Source organism: Phoxinus phoxinus (assembly GCF_949152265.1).
Source record: "Phoxinus phoxinus genome assembly, chromosome: 13".
Taxonomy (NCBI): domain Eukaryota; kingdom Metazoa; phylum Chordata; class Actinopteri; order Cypriniformes; family Leuciscidae; genus Phoxinus; species Phoxinus phoxinus.
The window spans coordinates 9,900,991-9,924,001 of NC_136888.1; the positions used below are offsets into that span (position 1 = coordinate 9,900,991).

General features: G+C 37.5%; 3 protein-coding genes across 8 annotated transcripts; 1 reads left to right on the forward strand and 2 right to left on the reverse strand.

Moving 5' to 3' along the window:
* Positions 1-48: 48 nt before the first annotated feature.
* Positions 49-2,659, reverse strand: tp53i3 (tumor protein p53 inducible protein 3). Of its 5 annotated transcripts, none has more exons than XM_079633580.1 (7): positions 2,556-2,659; positions 2,083-2,128; positions 1,685-1,816; positions 1,338-1,605; positions 1,062-1,274; positions 784-980; positions 49-570 (listed from the first exon to the last, which is right to left on the reverse strand). In XM_079633580.1, the coding sequence occupies exons 1-7, from the start codon at positions 2,558-2,560 to the stop codon at positions 388-390; spliced, it is 1,044 nt and encodes a 347-aa protein (XP_079489706.1). In that variant the 5' UTR covers positions 2,561-2,659; the 3' UTR covers positions 49-387. The 5 variants fall into 5 exon arrangements, with proteins under 5 accessions (XP_079489706.1, XP_079489707.1, XP_079489708.1 ...); XM_079633581.1 differs by having other exon boundaries at positions 2,095-2,128; positions 2,556-2,651; XM_079633582.1 differs by having other exon boundaries at positions 2,493-2,640.
* cenpo (centromere protein O) lies at positions 2,544-10,170 on the reverse strand. The gene is made up of 6 exons (XM_079633585.1): positions 9,986-10,170; positions 9,201-9,349; positions 7,034-7,172; positions 6,665-6,933; positions 5,451-5,613; positions 2,544-4,424 (listed from the first exon to the last, which is right to left on the reverse strand). Exons 1-6 carry the CDS (start codon positions 10,014-10,016, stop codon positions 4,315-4,317), a joined length of 861 nt encoding a protein of 286 aa, XP_079489711.1. The 5' UTR covers positions 10,017-10,170; the 3' UTR covers positions 2,544-4,314.
* Positions 9,062-22,721, forward strand: slc5a6b (solute carrier family 5 member 6). 2 transcript variants are annotated; one of them, XM_079633579.1, is made up of 16 exons: positions 9,062-9,335; positions 12,356-12,796; positions 12,925-12,990; positions 13,086-13,137; positions 13,210-13,277; positions 13,488-13,642; positions 15,835-15,975; positions 16,063-16,192; positions 16,308-16,396; positions 17,005-17,114; positions 17,272-17,342; positions 18,406-18,492; positions 19,282-19,457; positions 19,544-19,647; positions 21,886-22,007; positions 22,086-22,721. In XM_079633579.1, the coding sequence occupies exons 2-16, from the start codon at positions 12,449-12,451 to the stop codon at positions 22,203-22,205; spliced, it is 1,839 nt and encodes a 612-aa protein (XP_079489705.1). In that variant the 5' UTR covers positions 9,062-9,335; positions 12,356-12,448; the 3' UTR covers positions 22,206-22,721. The 2 variants fall into 2 exon arrangements, with proteins under 2 accessions (XP_079489705.1, XP_079489704.1); XM_079633578.1 differs by lacking the exon at positions 9,062-9,335 and adding an exon at positions 10,157-10,523.
* The last annotated feature ends 290 nt before the right edge of the window (positions 22,722-23,011 follow it).

The following is a 23,011-nucleotide window of genomic DNA, read 5'->3' on the forward strand; positions in this document are numbered from 1 at the left end:
AATTAAAAATAACTAAATATCTCCAAAAGAATGCATTAAAAAAAGCTCGTCCAGAAAGCTCGTAAGTATATTTTTAGGGCTTCGGGTCATTCTGACCCACGAGGGAAGGCTTTGTTGCAGGTACAGGAGGAGAGGATGAGGGTTAAGGAAATAAATCGAAATGGAAAAACAGATATTAAGAAGATTCAAACCTCTTACAACATTTGATCTCATTCATCTAATATAGGAACTTTCCAATATTTAACATTGACGGCAGTTTTGTAAGTGTTCATAAATCAAATCTGCTGATTGTTGCTCTATGAAACCGCATAGATGTTATTTTCAATGCCGCTGCGCATGGGGCTGATCAGGTGATGCTACTGACTGTATTCCATAATAATACTGTGATCAAAAGGTTCCAATTTTGATAATGATTTTCCCAATATTCTTGTTGGCCTCCATGTGTTGATGAGCCATTTCAACATCTTCCATGTTGAACATGCTGTCAATCACAGGCCGCAGAGAAGGATCTGTCGACTGGAAGTGTGGCAAAACCTGCTCGGTGAAACTCCTGACCAGCTCTGCTTTATACTAGAAATAAAGACACAATCATTAGTAAAAAGCGTATAAGCTTCAAACGGAGCATTATACATCATTAAAGGAGTTAAAACAGGCCAAAATTAACAACATTATGGTTTGGAGTGACATGAGGTTTGAATAAATAATGACAGAATGGTCTCAGACCATTTTGGGGTGAACTATTTAGTCTACATCAATTTATCAATAAAAATGGTTTTACCTTACCTCTAAACTTCTGTTTCTGAGGAGACTGGAAAGCAGTTGCCCTCTTTTCCTCAAAAGCTTGCCAAACAAGTCTCCATCTGCTGTTTTACCTCCTAATGTGCCATAAAGCACCCATCGCCCATCCATCGCAAGACTACAAATGTTCTTCTCCCAAAAAGATCCACCAATGCAGTCCAGAATCACATCGGCTCCCTTGCCTAAACGAAAATACACAATTCATTTAAAAAGCATTCAGTGCAACATTTAACAAAGATATTTAGTATACTAAAATTATTGACCTTGGGTGAATTGCAGCACTTTTTCTGAGAAATCCTCCTCTTTGTAATTGATTCCCACAGCGGCTCCAACCTGCTCTGCAAATGTTAACTTTTCAGGGCTCCCTGTTGTTACTACTGGAATGGCACGACATAGGCGAACCAGCTGAATAGCAGCGGTGCCGACTCCACTCGCTCCAGCGTGAATCAACACAGTCTCATTCGCCTTCACTTTGGCTAAAAAAAGACAGCATATGGGAATATAGGCCATAAAAAGCATTCATAAGCTGACGTTGTTACCTACGAAGTGTAGAAGTTGGAAGGCAGTCAGCCAGGCCTCAGGAAGAGCTGCGGCTTGATGAAGATCGAGGTTTGACGGGACAGGCATGATGTGTTCTTCAGGAACAGCTACATATTCTGCATAGCCGCCCCCTCCGAGTAAAGCCATTACTTTACTTCCCAGCATCCAGTTCCCCTTGACCCCAGGGCCGATGTCAGCGATTACCCCGCTGGCCTCCAGTCCCAAGATTTCACTCTCTCCGGGGGGAGGTGGGTAAAGACCCTTTTTCTGTCAATTAAAATGAGCCATCAATGCGGTTGAATTTGACCAGGACACAAACTTCGGCAGGATTTGTGGTTCACCTCACCTGTAGAAGATCAGCTCTGTTTAAAGCGGTAGCGGCGACTCTGAGGAGGATCTGCCCATCTTTGGGTTCAGGCCGAGGAACATGTTTCACACCCAGTTCCCCAGCTTCATTAACACAAACTGCCTGCATTGACTGGGAAATGAGAAGATATACAAGCGGTTTATCAAGCTTTTTTATTGGATTTTTGAGGTCTATTTTTTTTAAAACATTATTCTATTATTTCACTATGTTTCTTTCCCTCTGTAATACTTTGGCAATATACAAAGTGTATTATGTCAATACAGTAATATTATTGTGAATACAAAACAGAGGGGGGGGGGGGGGGGGGGGGGTAAATTTTGAATTTTATTCAAAAATAAAAATAAATCTTATCAAAAATCTTATAAAAAAAAGCTTACATTTTGACTTACTGTTTTCTCTTCGGACATTTTGTTGCATTGCGATCTAACAACACAAACAGGATATCAGTTTTCCTTTTAATTTAAGGCTTAAAATTAAAACATTAACGTGAATTAAAAGTGAAACTTCATATCACGAACTGTAATGCAACGTAACTTGAGATACACACGATTGAAATGATCGAGTGACTTTTATTTACACAAGTGTTTGATTTTCTGCGCAATTTTGACGCACATATGAACTATTCTGTGCATTAACGAAAATAAAATCTACAGCACTGATCAATCATAGCCTACATATATCACTGCAATATAGCTTGTTGTTGTAGTGAATGCACAAATCATGACATAACATCGAGTTCAATCTTATGTTGTCTAACTAGATTAAATCGATACTTTAAACAGCTCACCTTTACATTCACTGTGGAAGAAAACAAACTCAAAATCTTTTTTGTTTTTTAAATTAAACTTACTTCATTAAATTACTCCTTTAAATCGATGTTTTTGTTGAGAATGTATGGACGTTGGTCTGGTCTGAACTGAAAGTAATCTGTCGTCAAATGTTTTTAGTACCTCCCATTTAAAAAAAAAATACTATGCCACAAAATACGAACCACATTCTAAAAGAACATAACATTCTGTAATCTTCTTTGAGCTTTGAGACCGTCTCTGTAATATTCCTTCAGTAGAAATAACCGCAGTAAGTGGTAATTTAGTGTAAACTATAGTTAATATGGAACATTTTAAGAGTACATTTATACACATCTATGTATCAAATTATACATAATGCAAGGTTTAAAGTGATAGTTCACCCAAAAATTAAAATTCTGTCATCACCACCTCACTTCAAAAAACATTTTGGAGAATGTGGTAATGAATTTTTGCATCCCTCCATTTAATCCCATCCCTTAATTTAATAATAAAAATTCATACAAATAAAGAACTGACATGTGAACTGCTGTATTATACACGAGAACTCGTTACTAAATAACGAGAGAGTCTGATCGAACCAGCCTACTGAAACATAAAATCTTGTTTATAATCCCTTTTCAGAAAATTAGGAAACGTCTCAAATGAGTAGCGAGTTATTAAATGGAGATAAAGGCCTGAATTTGGTCTGAAGAGTCCAATCTACCATGCTTTACTTTGTCATTATCAACACAATAGTGATTATGTCAGAGCGAATTTGAAACTCAAAACTCTGAAACCTGACATAAGGAAAGACATGTTATGTTTAAGTGTCATAGCAGCAGATGCGGGCTCATGCGAGACTAGAAAACATATGCAGCAGTTTCAGGTACAGTAAACTTGCATTTATTAAGTTATACACAATACACATACATATTTTCATAAAATAAGTTAGCCTTCGAGCAATCACTGTGGTCTAAAAGTTTGAAGCTTCTGAGACATTTGTGTGTGTTTGTAACATAAATTCGGCTTGGAACAATCTGCATGTGTGCTTAACCAAAATAATTTTTTTACAGTATTTGTTTCAAGAAACATCTCGAAATGTCAACACAGCCAAGCATTAAGAAACCCAAGTCTTTCATTTACACGGACGTAAGAATGCTGAACCACAAAGAGGACGTCTATCTTCAGAGGAAACTACACAGCATCAGCACTAAACACAGACTCAACCTCAGACTGCTGGAGCTGGAGCGACAGATCGTGCTGAAAGAGCACAAACGGCTGCTGCAATTAAAGGTTTGCGAACCGTACGCGACAATAAACAACACAATGAGGACCATATCAGAGGTCAGGATGGCAACCGGCGCACACGAGACCCGATTCTCAAAATCTGCCCCAGCATTCAGAGCTTTATCCTCCATTCAAACCTTTGAGGATGATAACCAACAGAGGTTTGCTAAATCAGCATCACTTTTTGCCAAGCAAGATGATTCATCTCCATCGATGATATTCCCAGAGAGATTCAAAGCGTCGGAGAATGGCAAGCTATCTATTCTACAGCTGAAGAACCTGGCGTTGATCGACAGCATCTCCCAGAGAGAGCTGATGTATCAGGAAGAGTGTTACCGACGGTATAAAGAAAGACAGAAACAACTGCAGAGAGAAAAACTACGACAGAAAATAAGGAGCTTTCTCAACACTATAGAACACATTTAACAACGGATGCTTGTGAATATGGTTGTCAGATGAATCTTTGTTTGAGCTGTTGGGGTTTTTTAACTGCACTATCAAAGAACATTATTTACATGAAATGAATTGATTTCCTTAAGCAATGCTTCCCATCCTCCTCATGGTCAGGAGAGCCGTATGAGCTGGAGACTCCAGGAGCAGCGACTGGTTTTTCTTCCACTGTGGAGATTCTGAAATGGTTTTATCTGCAAATATACACAAAATTTATGTAATCTCAGTTCCTTTTCATTTTTTCAAATCTTTAAATAAAGAAAGTGCATGCATTGGATTAAACTACCGTATGTGTCCGCCCTTATTGCCGAATGAACGCAAGAGCACGTACATTTACACTAAAACAACTTCATAATCTGATAAGAATTTTTTAGTGCATGAAAAATAGCAGATAAAATGCTTTGTAATCTTACACTTCATCCCAGCCCATGTGAGAATAATGTCCATTCAATGTTTAACAGTCCCGGAGTGATTTTACTGAAAATCGTTTCATATTAAAGAAGTAGTCCCTCCATTGAAAGTGCAGGTAACAGCCGTTGTGAAATGAATCAAGTGGTTTAATCCAAGTCTTGTTAAGAGATATGATTACTTTATATGATGGACAGATTTCATCTAAACAATGATCGACACACATTCATAGAGCACATCATATATGGTAAAGACGTGTGTGATGCATGAGAACCGATGAGGTTTGTTTGTTCTAGCTCAATGAGTTATCCATGTACCATATGTACCATATGTGTGTTTATGTCATGTGTGTTTATATGAGAATAAAAGCATTAGCAAATCTATTCATCATATGAAGCGATTGTGTCTCTTCACAAGCCTTGGATTAAACCGCTTGACTCATTTTACAATGTTTTATGATCTTCAGGTTTGGTTACCTGAACCTTTAATGGAGGGACAGAAACCTCTCAGGTTTCCTTAAAAATTAAATTGTTGTTTCAAAGACTAGCCGAAGACTTACAGGTTTGGAACGAGGTGAAGGTGAGTATATGATGACAGAATGAGATTGTTTTTTGGGTGGGGTGAACTTTCCCTTTAAATAATTCATATTAATTTCTTTGTCAGTTCATGCATTCCTGGGAAATCAAACACATGACCATGGTTGCTAGCGTCATGCTCTACTGTTTGAGCAACAGGAATGTTCTCTCCCAAGCGAGAAATCGTAAGCACAGGTCAAGCTTAGCCCGGGTCAATTAAACTGCGATGTGCCGTACCTTCACTCTCAATGCTGACACGTGTTGGGAGACATTGTGTGAGATCTCCATACTCCAGCGTGCACAGAACAGCTTTGGGAGTCTCTCCTTGTTCTGTGCACATGAGCACGAGAATATTGCACAGCTGATTGCTCTCCATCACCTCCACAGAACCAACGAGTTCCTGTGGCAAAGACAGGGGAGAATGCAAGGATGCATTAAATTGATCAAAAAGAGTTACAAAAGATTTCCAATTCAAATAAATGCTGTTCTTTTGGACTTTCGATTAATCAAAAAATCTATTCACTGAAAAACTGCATCACCATTTCTACAAAAATATTCAGCATGAAAGTCACCAAAACTGACAATTCTTGCTTTTTATGGAATCTTTATTTTTTATTATAAATTATTTATCCATGCACATCACAATTAAAAATTCATATGCCCTCATAACCTTTCATCAAACTAACTTCCCCTCCCTCTTGCAGTGATATCTCTTCTCTGTCTCAAAGGCGGGACAACCTGTCACTCACATGAGATCCACCAATAGCAAACCACAATCATCCAATCAATTCCCGATGGACAAAGTCAAGTCCCGCCCTTCATTTTTATTGTCAGAGAAGCCGTTTCAAGCAGCTAATCATCATATTACAATGGTAAATTCAGCTTTGCGTCACAGGAATAAATTACATTCTAAAATATATGTTAAAATAGAAAACATTATTGTTTTTACTGCAAGTTGATTAAATAAATGTAGCCTTGGTGAGTGTAAGAGAGCATGTACTTTATTCCTGTGAATGATATATATATATATATTAGGGCTGTAACGATTAATCGCGATTAATCGAAAACCAAAATAAAAGTTTGTGTTTACATAATAAATGTGTGTGTATTATTGTGTATAATTATTTTGTATATATAAATACACACACATGCATGTATATATTTAATAAAAATGTGTTATTTATATATAAAATAGTTCTATTTATATATAATATAAATCATATAAAAATATATATGCAGTATATAAATGCAAATATTTATCAAATAAATACATGCATGTGTGTGTATTAATATATACAAAATAATTATACACAATACACACACATATATTATGTAAACACAAACTTTTATTTTGGATTTCGATTAATCGCGATGAATCGTTACAGCCCTAATATATATACACAGTTTATACATATATATATTTAAAAAAAGAAAAAATCTATATAAAATACCTTGACGAGCGAGACCTGCTGTCTGCGACCAGCTAAAGCATTGAGGTTCTGGCTGAGGGTTCGCAGGAAGGCTTTCAGGTCTTTCTGCAGGTTCTGTTTGGCAAAACTCTCGAGTGGTAATGACGGTGGGATGTTATGGCGGGAGATCTGCACGGTGCGCGTCAGATCCAGCTCCATGTTATATGTGTCCAAATACACACCCTCAAAAGCTGTGTGAAAAGCAACACACACACTTTTCCCTTCCTTGCACTCCACCAAATCATAGCCACCTAATAAAAAAACCAGAACATTTGATCAGGCCTAAACAGAAGCATGATCAATCTAGGACTGATTAATATCACCATTAAAACGGGATGTGAATATAATTACCAATTAAGTGATGAGCACGCTGAAGGTCTTTCAACTGCATTTTCCAAGCAGTTAACAAAGACTGCTGCATTTCTATGAGGCCGCCAGCATTATCATCATCTTGTAAAGGAAGATCTTTGCTGATTTTATCTTTAAGGATCTGCCACACACAAACAACAAGTTTACAGTAAGGCCTGCTTACACCAAGAATAACTAAAGATAACTATATTAGCATTCACACCGTCGCACAGTAACCTTGTGTTTGCTATAATCACGTGCTGTAGTTGTCATCTGCCGCTTTAAAAGTTCAAGTGGTTTCTGATTGGATTTCTAATGTTGTTAATGTTCATGAGCTGGAAAAAAAATCTTTCTAAAAGTGAATCCAATGATAACGTGTATTCTGTGTTTGATTCTTTACAGTTGTGTGTTGTGAACATCACTATTATCAAAGAATTAGAACCATTATTCAAATTTTAAAGTATGTTATTGAATATGGCAATGTTAAAGGGCACCTATTATGGAATTTTGAAATTTACCTTTCATGTAGTGTGTAACATAGATCTTAGTGAACAAAAACATCCTGCAAAGTTTGAAATAGGAAAGTGCACCGTATATAAAGTTATTGTCTTTCAAAAGTGAGAGTCGACTCTGAGTCATTTTTATGAATCGTTAGAAGACCGAAGCTTTTTCTCTGACTAGATGACGTCAACTTGTCAAGTTATTTGAATACGATACGCCCACTTATTGCGCTCCAAGGCCAGCAGAGAAACATCATGGCGACGAGACGCTGTGTTCTGAAGTGCGGCTCAAAAGCAAACTTTTTTCATCTGCCCAAGGAGGAGCATTTGAAGACTAAGTGGCTACAATTGAATTCACTATACCACAGAAGTATAGTCCGAGCCTTGTGCTTTGTTCGCGTCATTTTGAAGACGATTGCTTTTTAAATGCAATCAAACTTGGATTCGCGAGCCGCTGCTATTGAAGGAAGGTTCAGTTCCAAGTGTATTTGCATCAGCTTCCTCCTCTGTATCACAACCTGTAAGTGTTATTAATAATTTTTGCTTTTATATTTTATGTAACGTTAGCATGCTTAATAATTATTTTGTTTGTTGTGTAAGCACCGTTTAGCTTCTAGGTCTTCAATGACAATTGTATTGAGATATGTGAAGTGTTTGTCGTTGTTTTCGGAGTTGTCTAAAGAATAGAGTAATAACTGTAACGTAACTGCATTTTTTTGTTGTTGTAAAAACGTTATGTTTATGCATCGGGCTAACGCAAACAAACAAAGACTGATTGTGCTTTTACAATATGAACTCTGGGCTATGCTCGCTAACATAACATTAAATTATTTATCTTATTTTTCGTTTTTTACTACAAACTATAAAGCAGTGGACTATAATCATTATTATAATACAATTTAATTGATAAAAGCATCATTGCACTCCGTGTTAAAAATAAGTATTATCTCTGTAAACACTGCTGGGTCATCTGACCAATCGCAGATTAGCGTCGCGCAAAGGAGGGGTTTGGAGAAATGAGTCGTTGAACGATTCATTTGGGAGTCGGTGAGCAAATCAGGTAAAAATAAATGCATATTATACGAAAACAAAAGTGTTTTTTGTCATTGCATGCGTGTAAAACTGTTGTTGGGGACTCCCTAAACAACATTAGGAACATTTTAAATGTCATAATAGGTGCCCTTTAATGTATTGGTCTTGGCGGACTAGATCTGCTATGCTGCTGTTGTTGTTGATTATTGCTGCTGCTGCACAGCAAGTATTGACTTACTCTACAGACACACTGCTGCATATATAGACACACTGTACATAAATCACATTGCAGATCTAGGCAGGTGGAGCTGGGGAGGTGGAGGGTTTCAGAAGACTTCTGATGGCGCACTGCAAGACTAGCTTACAGCAAACAATGGACCAGACCATTTAAATGTTCTCATTGGCTGCAGGATTAGCAGGGGCCAATCAGCTTGAGCCATGCAGTAATGATGTGATTGCTTGCAGATTGCATGTAAAGGATGTATTAGCCTACATCCTCAAGAGTTTCATGACTGAATTAGATTTTTATGCTACTCAGTAACTACATTAAAAACTAGATTTTTACATTTTCTACCAAATATCAAAGAGAAAGTCAGATATTAGATCAATGTCTCTTTACTATTTCACAGCCGTCTCACCTTGATGGCGTCTGTCTGACGTTTGAGTTGATCTCTTTTGGCACGGAGGGTCAGAGCTTTGACCTTGAGCATCTCTAACCTCTCAAACTGATGCTGGTCCTGCGGTCTCATACCTCCTCTCTCTAAAGCCATCAGGTGATTCAGAACACCTGGTATATAACATGACACATACACATACAGAGTAAGTGAAAATATGCTTACACCATAAGACAATTCATTTTAGAATAACTGTCATCAAAGTAAAAAGTCATCAGAACTATAATAATGATAAACATTTTGTGAAAACATTCAAATTGTTCTTACCTTAAAAGTTATATCATATTTTAATAAGAAAAAAATTAAATGAGATTACTGATCTTTTATGGATTATTATTAAAAATGATGTAGAAGACTTTGATGTCCGAATGAAGAATCTATTTATTAATAACTCTTTATGAATTGGATTAAACTGACTGAACTGAATCTGTAAAACAAGTGACATTTTGATTGTAGTGTAATGTTACTTTTTGATGCATTTACTTTTTATGTCAATGTATTGACAATACAGTGAGTTGAGTTGTATATTACAGTGTCTGCCATATTAATTCCAGGTAAGCATACACTTAAAAATCAAAACGTTTTTTTGACATCTAGAAAATAACCGAAAGGAAGAATACATTTAGTCATGAGTGTGTCCATAAGGAAGACTGTATGTGCTGTAAGTAGTCTAAATAAAACATACAAGCTGTTTTCAAACCGTCTTGATATATGACACATTTAGATGTTAACAAACAGCCTAAGTTTACCGTGCTCCATTGGTTCCATTTGGTTGTCCATTACTATGTTCTTGACGCGCGAATATTTTACTTTTGCTAATTTGTTTCTTAGTGAATCGAATGTTTGGAATTCTGGCGCGCTGTTGTGTCACGTGCGACCTCGGAAGCTAAACACAAACCGCGCTCTAGAGCATCATCACTGCGCGCTGTTTGCGCAGCCAGCAACGTAATCTGGGTTCATTACTACGCTCTATTTTTCCCCACGTGGATGCATTTTTTTATTGTAATGCGCATATTATTACTTCATGTCAATTTTATATCGAAAAAGAAAAAACAGCTGCATATGTGTGTGGTGGGAATCTATTACTGAGGATATTTAGAGATCGTAAATTGTAAGGTGCACAGGTGTTTGACTGTGACAAAGTGGCTCAGTCAGTCACTAACCTTCAGACGTGATGGCAACTAGGAGTAGTGCATTATTAGTGCAACACTGACAGTTATTCACTGTTGCCCCCCGGATGACACATGAAGTGTATGAAGCTCCATCTGATCTGATTGACTACTTTAGGTAAGAAAACATAACGCTCTGCGCGTGCACTAGTTGTGTTTGTGTTGATGAGGAACACAGCATGCGTCCAACAACTAACTAACCATTACAAGGAAGTGAAATTGCATTTCACTAATGGTAGGGATAACTGGGTATATCATTCAGTAAATGATAATATATTTACACTTTTACATGAATTATGGTCCTAGGAGTGCATTTGGGGTAAAGTTGAAATTGCAATCTGTCCTCTGGTCTCTATGCAGACTTGCAACTGCAAGTAACTGTTAACCCTGAAGTGCCTGGTAGGGAAGTGTTCACCATTCTTCATTAACCCCTTGGACTCCTAAAAAAAACATGCTAATACCATCGTACTGTGATATATAATTAACATGGTACTTTAAAAATAAGAGTATTAATACTGTTGGGTTCTGGAAGTAAAAAAAATATTTTCTCTGTATATAATCTGATGGCATACATGCATAGATACATAAATACATTTGTATGTAGTTGAAATCTTTCTTGACAGTTTCACTTCGAGATCTGAGGTTAAATTATGTTATACACCTGAATTTAAACCATTAATCTGTGGAATTTGAACATAAAAAAGATAATAATTGCTGATTTTTGCAATACAGCACATATTTGAATTGAGGTCCACCAATCAGACAAAGTACTGTAGACATGGTATTTAAAATAAATATTATTGATGCTAATTTAGGTCACAGTACTTCACAGTAATTCACAGTACTTCATGGGATGATGGAGATTATTTGCTCCCGAAGTCATTATTTTATTTATATGTGACATATTTCCAAGGGAAGAGGATATTCAATGAGTTAAAATGGAGGCTGGGATGTGATTTTATTAAATGGGAATTGATTGGATGTGAAAAAATGTGTTTCTATATTACTAATTGGTTGAAATGTAACTAAGGGTTAAAAATAAGAGGAATTGGTGATGCTTTTCTGCACAATAATACCAGCTAGGCCTATGTGTTATAGAATGAGGTCCTTTTTGATTTCATGGTGACGTTGGGTAAGTGCACAGTCATATTTCACCATTTGCAGATTTTTCAAATACTTGCTGCAATTGAAATGTTGTAATGTTGTGATTCATCTCAGAGATGCTTGGTTTGATTCAAGGCATCTATCCAAAAACACCTAGAACTAAGGCCACTAAAAAGTGGCCAGTTAAGGTGCTGTGGTTGTATAGTGGTACTTTCCTAAAGTCACAATGAAAACGAAGTAGAGACAGATGTAACTTGCATCAGAAATTATCGAAAAGAAAAAAATTAAGGGCTGGAACTTGATTCTAAGCATCAGTTGTTGATTGGATGGATTTTGAGATGTGGGCGTGGCACTCTAAAGCAGAGGCAGATAAACGTGAAGGGCGAGTTTTAAGCGGACTAAATGGTTAGAGAAGACCCGCAAACGTCACCAGAGAGAAGTCTGAAGTCTTGACTCGAAGTAAAAAAATTTAAAGGCAAACATTTTATTTCACTTAAATGCTGACTTTAAGCAGACTAAATGATTGCAAAAGTTTTCATCAGAAGGTCTAGTAATAAAATGTTGATTAAAAATAACAAGTTTAAAAAAAAGAAGAACTAAAAAACGAAACGTAGCCTATACATGGATGAATTGTTCACATTAAGACCTGTAACATGCATTTGGAAAATAGATGATTCAAAATTATGAGGTTAAAATAAAAACGAGACGTATACAAGTATGAAATGTTCACCATAAACATCATGCATTTGAAAACTTGTCAACATACTAGCATAACATGAAATCCTAACCTGATTGAGTAAGTACTGAATGTTCTATCGGTGTGTGTGTGTGTGTGACATGTTTCAGGTCGTCATCAGATTTGCAGGCCGATGGCTTTGACCTTTGTCCCGATCACGCAGCAGAGACTCTAATATCACGCTTCATGCCTGCAGTCTCAGTATGGATCCATCGGCACCCAAGTACTTCACTATTATTGATTATGTGATATTTGCGTTGCTGTTGGTGGCCTCCATGTGCATCGGGCTGTACTACGCCTTCACCGGAGGACGCCAGAGCACCACGCGAGAGTTTCTGTTCGCAGACAGGAGTATGAAGTGCCTGCCGCTCTCCCTGTCCCTCATGGCCACCTTCCAGTCGGCTGTGGCCGTCATTGGCACGCCGGCTGAAGTCTACACCAATGGCACGCAGTACTGGTTCATTGGCTGCTCTTATATTCTGGGTCTCCTGATACCAGCACACATTTTCATTCCTGTGTTCTACAGACTGCATCTCACCAGTGTTTATCAGGTACACATATTATTTAGAGGCCACCCTAGTAACCCCATAACAACACTCTAGGCGAGTTTTGCACCACTAACCTGTTATTTTGTCATTGTTTCCTTTATTAAACATGCTCACGTCTCATTCGCCTGCAGTATTTGGAGCTGCGCTTCTGTAAAGCCGTCCGTATATGTGGCACTGTTACATTTATTTTTCAGATGGTAAGCTCTGTTGTGAAATAAAGTTTCCATTTTTGCATATTTAATGCATTCAATGGCTCTTTTGGAGAGAGTTACTGTGTGGGTCCTTTTTGCAGGTCATTTATGTGGGTGTTGGCATCTATACACCGGCTCTTGCACTGAATGCAGGTAATGTTGCAACAAATTTCCAATAAATGTTAATATTATATTAATACATAAATGTCTCTGCTTTGTCTCTAGTTACTGGGTTTCATTTATGGGGAGCAGTACTGGCAACGGGGTTAGTCTGCACTCTATATACGACACTGGTAAGATATTTTTTTCGTTATTTAAGGTCAACACGATATGAACAGATTACATACAATTCATCAGTGCATGAAAAAATGTCTGTCTTAGTAAACTTTCATCCGCTTGCGCTGCATCTAAACATTTATACGTCAATCCATTTGGATTTGCTAGTTTGTTTTCATTGTCTGAAAGAAGTTGTAATGATTTTAGCATGTTTGTCCTCCTGGTAGGGTGGGCTGAAGGCAGTGGTGTGGACCGATGTTTTTCAGACAGTAGTCATGTTTACTGGTCAGCTGGCCGTCATCATTGTGGGCGTTCAGCAGGCTGGGGGTCTGTCTGAGACCTGGGTTAAAGTCAGAGACGGTGGACGCATCTCTGGCTTCGAGTAAGTTCACTCGAACTGGTTTCGGTGTGGCTGGCATTGCACATTTAACCACTAGGTTGCTCCAGAGCGAGTCACTTTAGATAAACACATCTATTGAATCAGGGGTGTATCAGGGGAAGCCAGGGCCCCTTAAATATGACAATGATCCCCTTTTGAAGTTGGCAGTTAACCTTTTTTTATTATCATTAAAGGGATAGTTCACCATTCTGTCATTATTTACAGCCACAGCCATTTCACTCTGTAGCCCAAGACTGGCTGCCCATTGAAGCTAAGCAGGGCTGGTCAGTCCCTGGGTGGGAGACGTCCTGGGAAAACCAGGTTTCTGCTGTTAGTGCTGTCACCCTGTGGTCTGTGTGGGTCCTAACGCCCCAGTGTAGTGACGGGGACAATGTACCGTAACAAACACCGTCATTCGGATGAGACGTTAAACCGAGGTCCTGACTCTCTGTGGTTATTACAAATCCCATGGCACTTCTCATAAAAAGAGTAGGGGTGTAATCCTGGTGTCCTAGCCAAATTCCCTCCATTTGGCCTTATCAATCATGGCCTCCTCATCACCCCCATCCACTGAATTGGCTCGATCACTATGGCTGGTGTGTGGTGAGCGTACTGTGGCTGTCGTCACATCATCCGGGATGCTGCAAACAACTGGTGGTTGAGGAGAGAACCCTGACATGATTGTAAAGGGCATTGAGTGTACAGTAGTACATATAAAAGTGCTATAATGCCTCATTCATTCATATACTCACCCTCAAGTTGTTCCAAACCTGTATGAATGTCTTTCTTCTGCTGAACACAAAGGAAGATATTTTGAAGAATGTTAGGAACCAACCAGTTGATGGACCCCATTGACTTCCATAGTATTTTTTTTCCCATACTGTGTAAGTCAATGGAGTCCATCAACTGTTGGTTACCCATATTCTTCAAGATATCTTTTGTGGTCAGCAGAAGAGAGAAATTCATACAGGTTTGGAACAACATGAGGGTGAGTAAATGATTTTCATTTGTAATAATAATAATAATAATTCATTACATTTTATATAGCGCTTTTCTGGACACTCAAAGCGCTTTACATAGAAGGGGGGAATCTCCTCAACCACCACCAATGTGCAGCATCACCTGGATGATGCGACGGCAGCCATATTGCGCCAGAACGCCCACCACACACCAGCTTACTGGTGGAGAGGAGACAGTGATGAAGCCAATTAGTATATATAGGAGGATGATTAGGAGGCCATGATGGACAGAGGCCACTGGGCAAGTTTGGCCATTATGCCGGGGTTACACCCCTACTCTTTCGAAAGACATCCTGGGATTTTTAGTGACCACAGAGAGTCAGGACCTCGGTTTAACGTCTCATCCGAAGGACGGCGCTCTTTGTCAGTATAGTGTCCACATCACTACACTGGGGCGTTAGGACCCACACAGACCACAGGGTGAGCGCCCCCTGCTGGCCACACTAACACCTGCCCCTATCAGCCCCGCTTAGCTTCAGTGGGAAACCAGTCTTGGGCTACAGGGTGATATGGCCGCTGATTTTTGGGAGAACTATCCTTTTAATGTTAGATCAATTGAAATGTGTATATACCACTTTTCACAATATTGTTCCAAAGCAGATAAACACTTAGAATTTTTTGTTTTTTTTGTTGAAGAAAGCTTTAGGTTTGTGGTTATTTTCTACTGTTAAAACTAGGACTGTTAAAAATAATAAATGAACACAAACTTTTATCTTAGATCCGATTAATCGCAATCAATCTATTTTACAGCACTACTAAAAATAAGTTTTAATTTAAGTTAATAAATAAAATAATTGTGATGTTAATCTCATAATTTCTATCTGGCTGAAACTTGAAATTGGTCAATGTGTTAGAAACTATTACATTAATTTAATATCTTAATGTAATGTGTTAACTTTTACATCCCTAACAAATCTATTTTCTGCTTATATTTTTCTTGAGGTTAAAAAAACCAGTACTAAATTACTTAATACCAAGTTTTGACCTTGAGAAATGTCTAAATGTAGACGTCTTCTGACTGCCTCAGCACATAAGTAGTGAAACGCACTGAAAGCCTCAAATCCTAAGTATTATATCTAGACATGCAACTCCTCCTGTACTGTTTGTGCTACAGACATGAATGATATTGTGTTGATACTCAGTCATTTCTCCTGTTGACTGACTCTGTCTGTTCAGCCTGAATCCTGACCCAACAGTGAGACACACGTTCTGGACGTTAGGTGTCGGAGGAGTGTTCCTGATGCTGTCTCTCTATGGAGTGAACCAGGCTCAGGTTCAGAGGTACCTCAGTTCTCGTACGGAGAAAGAAGCCGTCATGTAAGCGCTCCTTTTACCAGACCCCAAAGACTCTCAGATGAACTTTAGAGCTGTTCTTCTTACTTATGCGTCACACTTCTCGTGCAGGTCCTGCTATATGGTGTTTCCGTGTCTTCAGGTGGCCTTAATGCTCAGTTGTCTCATGGGGCTGGTCATGTACGCTTGCTACGGGAACAACAGCCCTTTAGAACAGCAGTACATCACATCCAAAGACCAGGTTAGCAGCACCAAACTAGTACCACATTTACTATGATCTTATTGTTGAACAACAGACTGCATAAATAGCTCCTGAAGGGAATAGTTCATTTCTATTATGTTCTTTGACTTTATAGATGGTGCTCTACTTTGTCATGGACATGTTACAAAACTTCCCTGGACTTCCTGGATTGTTTGTGGCGTGTTTGTTCAGTGCATCTCTCAGGTAACAGCCCGATGATTGAAGCAATCATATTTCACAAATCATATTTAAGTAAAAGAAAAATAACTAGTAAGAATCTAATGGAAATGTTCAATGAGAATGATTTTGAATAATCAAAATGCACCCAAAAAATAATGAAATGTATAAATGTAAATATTAAAATGTAATTTATTGCTGTGATCAAAGCTGATTTTTCTTAGCATCATTACTCCAGTCTTCAGTGTCACATGATCCTTCAGAAATCACTCTAATATGCTGATTTGAGTCAAGAAACATGTATTATTATTAATGTTGAAAACAGTTGAGCTGCTTCATATTTTTGTAGAAAATTATACTTTTTTTCTGAAAATTATTCTTTGATGACTAGAAAGTTCAAAAGTAAATTTATTTGAAATTGATCAAAAGTGACAGTAAAGACATTTATTTCTGTTTAATTTCTTTCAAATAAAATCGTACTCAAACTTTTACATGGTAGTGCATGCAAATCTTTACTTTTGTCTCTATAATAAACTTACATTCTGTAGAGATACAGATAAAGACAGTAGTCGGTGCACATGCATGCTTCAAAAATGTAAAAAGTAAACTTTATTTGTAAATGTTCTCATTCACAGTACTATATCCTCAGCGTTGAACTCACTGGCCACGGTGACCATAATGGATCTGATCAAACCCCATTACTCAATGACGGAGGCCAGAGCCACTCGGATTTCAAAGATGCTGGGTGAGACGTCATCTTGAATGTTTATCTCTTCATTTGAAATGATTTCCGTCTTCCCACTGATGCACAATGATAGAATATGATTTCCCCTTTGCTCAAAGTGATCAAATGAAGCTTTCAGTGAGCATGTTTATAATGGATGATTATATTCCTCATCCAGCCGTATCATATGGGATTATATGTCTGGCTATGGCTTATGTCGTCCATTTAATGAAGAGTTCAGTTCTTCAGGTAAGCATACATGCTTTTATAAGCGCTGATGAATTATTGCCGTAATCAGTTTATTTTAAGAAATCTAAAATATATCCTGTCTGTGTAAATTAAACATACATTCATTCTTAAGGCCATTGCACACTGAGTCCGAAATTCGCATCTGAAATTTTCGCACGTTAAAAAATAAATACCACCTCACGTTATGTCAATCACACTTGCACACTGCCTCCGAAACTTTCGTCCGTCATAAAAAAAAATCAAAACAGGTTTGATTTTCTGCGTTTTTCACATCTGTAACAAGCAGTTTGAATGGTGCTTTGACAATTCAGAGCCACCCAATCACGAATACGAAAAGACGCATACGAAAATTTCGGACTCTGTGCAATGGCCTTTAAAGTTACAAAAGTGATTCAGTCAAGAGCAGTGAAAATTTTCTCTTTTGTTGTTTGATTAACATTAATGACAGACATCAGCAGGTTTATAAGGCTGCTGTCACTTTAAGACCAAATGCATGGATCCAATATACTGTTACACATGCACTTTCTTTATCAACTGTTTACGTTCACTTAAGACATAACTGACGGTGTTTACTAGGATACTTGCATTTTGACGCATAAATTTGTGTATTTAATCTTTGAATTAGGCCAATTAGGCGACAAAAAGAACCATTCAGTACTCACACACTATGAGCAGCGGCTTAATGTGTACGCGTCTCTCAGACATCGCTCAGAAACCTCACAGCGAGCGCATATAGCTAAATTAGTTCTCTTTCGCTGCTTACTACGCCTCAACTTGTTTAAAATCACTTGTTTTTAAACCCCATTGCTTAAAAACGCAAAATCGGCTTGCTTGGAACTACTTCTTCACAGAAAGTTTGCGTTTAATGAGATAATAGCAGATTTGAACTCAGATCAATCATGTAATAAGCAGAATAACATACATCCAGTCTGTTGTTATCGCAAAATAAACCAGATAACACAAGATCCGACACAATCATCCTGTCATTGCTTGTTTTGCGATAGCAATCGTCTGGATGTATGTTATCACGTACTTAACCTCTAGTTGTGTATTTGACTTTCAGGCTGCTCTCAGTATCTTCGGGATGGTCGGTGGGCCACTGCTCGGCCTGTTCTGTCTCGGCATCTTCTTCCCATGCGCCAATAGCATCGTAAGTTCCTCCTTTCAATTCATCAAAGCATCAAACTTCTATAGAAACATGTTTACACCATTTAAATTGTTTTTTTTGTTTTTTTAGCTCACAATTCAAAAGTTTATAACTTGAAATGCTGACTATTTTTCTATTTACTGTGAGATTCTATCTCGCAATTTCGAGTATGTAACTCGCAAATCACTTTTTTCTTGCAATTCTGACTTTATATATATCACAATTCTGACTTTTTTCGGTTACACTTTGTTTTAAGGTGTCATTGTCACAGTGTAATTATATATTTAAGTACTGAGTAATATTAAGTAACTACATGTACTTACTATAGGGTTTGGGTAGGATTAGGTTTTATGTGATTATGCATAATTTACTGTTATTACTAGTCAAGTCAAGTCAAGTCAAGTCACCTTTATTTATATAGCGCTTTTTACAATACAGATTGTATCAAAGCAGCTTCACAGTGATAACATGAAAATAATACAATAAACAATTTCATCATCGTCCACCTTTAAGGCAGATCTATAATATGGTAATATACTATGGTAAGTACATGTAACATATGTAACAAGGACACTGTACAATAAAGTGTTACCCTTTTTTCTTGCAATTGTTTATGATTTTATATCTCAAAATGTTGACACTTTCTTGAAATTCAGAGTTTGTAACTCACAATTTTGACTTTTTTCCCACCACAATTCCGAGTTTAGCTATAAGCTTTTATTCTGTGGTGGAAATAAGCTCAAATAATTTTGAACATACAGTAAATAAGGATGTTTTCTCTTTGTCATTCAGGGAGCTGTAATAGGACTTGCTGCTGGTCTACTCATAGCTTTCTGGGTTGGCATTGGTGGCTTTTTGTCTCGGATGTCCAGTTCTGTAGTTCCTCCATTCAACTCTACTTACACAGTAGCAGCCGGCCCTGACAACATCACCATCACAGCCGTGACTGCCCTCATAGATGCTGCCAGGTGACTTGTAGATCAGTCCTGTGCAGTGTAATGTAGATGCATCTATTGAGGGAAAGATTTCAAATGCTTTTTCTGTTTTTCGGCAGACCTGTAGGGCTGCATGGCTTCTACTCTCTGTCGTACATGTGGTACAGCGCGCTCAACTCCTCCACTGTGGTGATTGTCGGACTCATTGTCAGCTTCATGACAGGTGAGAAACATTCACCTCAAGAGCTTCTGATAGTATTATTACAGCGCAAATTAGCGTCTGGTTTAAGACGTGCTTTTTTGCGGGTGGTAAATAATGGTGCAAATATCACTAACTTGATTAGCACAAACCTTAGTAAATCTCCTTGCATTATTGTTTTAAATACTCTCCTCCTATGAATTTTAGTCTGAAAGTGAAACTCCTACAAATGCATATGCAATAAGATCAGCCCAAAAAACCCTGTTCATGCCTTTTCAGCGCTAATTTTTCACTGCGTGTCTTTAGTAAATCCTGACAGAAGTTTGCAGGGTTTGCACTGGCGAAAGCTGTTAGTAAATCAGTCTTGTGGACTATATTTTCAATAGAGAAATCACACGCTTAGACTCGGAAAGGGCTAGCAACCACTCCACTATATTGAAATAAAGTGGATAGCACTTTACAATAATTTACAATACTTATGTTAACAATTAGTTAACATAAGTAAATACATTAACATGAACTAATAATAAGCAATATATTTGTAAAACCATTTATATTAATGTTAGTAAAGGTTAGTAGTAAGTAAAGTTTATTTGTATAGCACCTTTCACAGACAAGGAAGGGTCACAAAGTGCTGCACAGTAATACAAATAAACAATAAAATAAAATAACAGCTGTACAAGTACAAACCTAGTACAACTCCACTGTACTACCATCAAATTCCATAAAAATTCAATAACAAACAAATCATATTGTTAGATGAGTCTTTAAGTGTTTTTTAAAAGATTCCACAGAACTCATAGTTCTCAGAGCTAAAGGGAGCGAGTTCCAGAGCTTTGGAGCCACAACACAAAAAGCACGGTCACCTCTTGTCTTAAGGCGTGCTCTGGGAACAGTTAAAAGATCTTGGCCTGAAGACCTCAGAGACCTACATGGAGTATGCATATGTAACAGATCCTGGATGTAAGAGGGTGCTTGATCATGCAACGCTCTGAAAGTAATGACCAAAACTTTAAAATGTACTCTAAAACCAACAGGAAGCCAATGAAGGGCCTTCAGCACAGGAGTAATGTGTGACCTCCTGCTGGTCCTAGTCAAAAGCCTAGCAGCTGCATTTTGTAAAACTTGCAGTCGATCTATAGAAGATTTATTCAAACAAGTATGCAGCACATTGCAATAGTCCAATCGTGAAGAAATAAAAGCATGAACTAGCATCTCCATCTCTTTTTTTGAAACCATAGATCTAATCTTAGCAATGTTCCTGATGAACAAATGCGAACCACAGACTTAACATGACTGTTAAAACACATCGATCTGTCAAAAATGACACCCAGATTTCTCATGTCACTGCGGTCCGGGGGTCTCATGTCACTCGGGGGTCTATCACAGGATGATAGGATAGACCCCCGAGGGCCTGCCTAATCCTAGGGGTAATGTTGTCTGGGGCAAAAATCATCACCACCGTTTTATCCGTATTAAGTTGCAGAAAGTTCTCACCCATCCATTTATTAATGGAGACTAAACAATTCAGCAGAAGGGACAGTTTGTCCAGTCTATCTGGACTAAATGAAATAAATAACTGGATGGCATCTGCATAACAATGATAAGATACTGTTTTAAAACTACTTATAATCTCCAAGGGGAAGCATGTACAGACTGAACAGCAGGGGTCCAAGCTCAGAACCTTGCGGCACACCACAGGACAAAGGAACAGAATCTATTGATAGTTAGTAAAAATATAGTTGTTCATTGTTTGTTCATGTTAGTCCGTAGTGCATTAAGTAATGTTAGCAAAGACAACTTTTTATTAGTAAAAATTAACATGGACTAATATGAATAAATTATGTAAAATTATTGTTGTTCAATGTTAGTTCATGTTAACTAATGTTAACACATGGGACCTTATATGTTAGCATAAAACTGAAATAAAAAAAGGAATAAACATAAATATTAGAATTGTTGCCTTGTCAACTAACTGAAAAATAAATAAGTTGAAGTTGTAAAATGACTAAAACTAGAAATATAAAAAACACTAATAAAAATAAAAGTGAAAAAAATGTTTTTTTAGTAAAATCTAATTAAATGTTAATAAATACTAAATAATACTAAAATAACACTGATAAATAAAACGGTGGCAACCACCTTCAACACCCTCGTATTGTTGGGGTTGAGTGTTACAATGGGCAAGCACCATTCACATCTTCAGAAAATGTAAAAATACAGTTGTATTATTTATATATGCAAAACATTTTCTACTGCAAGGCCGAACAAAAGGAGACGATGTGGCGTCTGGCACAGTGTATCCGGTGATGACAACCGCACGATCTCTTCTGTACAAGCTTGTGGAGCCGAGCGCTTGCTGCACGTCCCGTCCTCAACACAAGGTAAGACGATACTGTGACTGTACAATAAAATGCATTGTTGCTTTGGGTGATTTACTGTAGTAAAACTGCTTCTGGCAGATTGATGGCCATAAAGAAATAAATGGGAACGTAAAGGAGGATGCTGGAACACAGGAAGAGACAGAGACATTTCTCCCATCAAACCCAGTGTCTCGTGTGGAGCAGGAGACCTCTGTGTAGCTAAGTATTGTAAATATTTTGTATATTGATGGTGTCGATAATGCTAATTACAGAGATGTGTGAGAGTTCAGTTTGACTGTAATTATGTTGAAGAGAGAAGTGTGCCTGGGTGTACATTTTTATAATGGACTGTATATTTCTGTCACGTTTGTATTCTTTTGTATGTGTAGCTGCTTTATACTAAACCAATGACATCTATTTTTACAGCACGCACTAAAATGTGAATATCTGTAAAGATGTAAAGTACAAATGCAATGTTCTGCAAATCATCTTTTCTAATAAAACATGTGTGCATTATGTGCTGATGTTGTTGTGGGTGAATCTCTTCGGTCTCGCTCATATTTCTCATATTTTCCCATTGTGAGATTAAAATACAATTAAACAACACAATCAAAATAATACATTTTTGTTTTCATATTACATGAATGAAATTTTGATTTTGTTTCATGTTACGGTTATGGGAATTGTGGAAGAAACTGTGCTTAATTATCATCAAAATAAAGATACAATGCAAACAAGTAAAATGTAATGTCTTATTTATTTATTATTTTAGTGTGTTTGATTTTGAGGTGAAATATGACCTGGACTTGTTGACTTGTTACAGAAACAATGTTTATTTCCTAGATGAATGAAGATTATATATAAAATAGGCTAAAGCTTAAAAGTCTATGACTGGATCATGATTGCAGTGATTATTATCATCATTTTCACACATGAATTGGTGGAAATAACATCACAGCATTTATTTCCATGAAGAGATGCATCATTTTTTTGTCAAGATCTTGTATTGAGAAAGCAAGAGACTC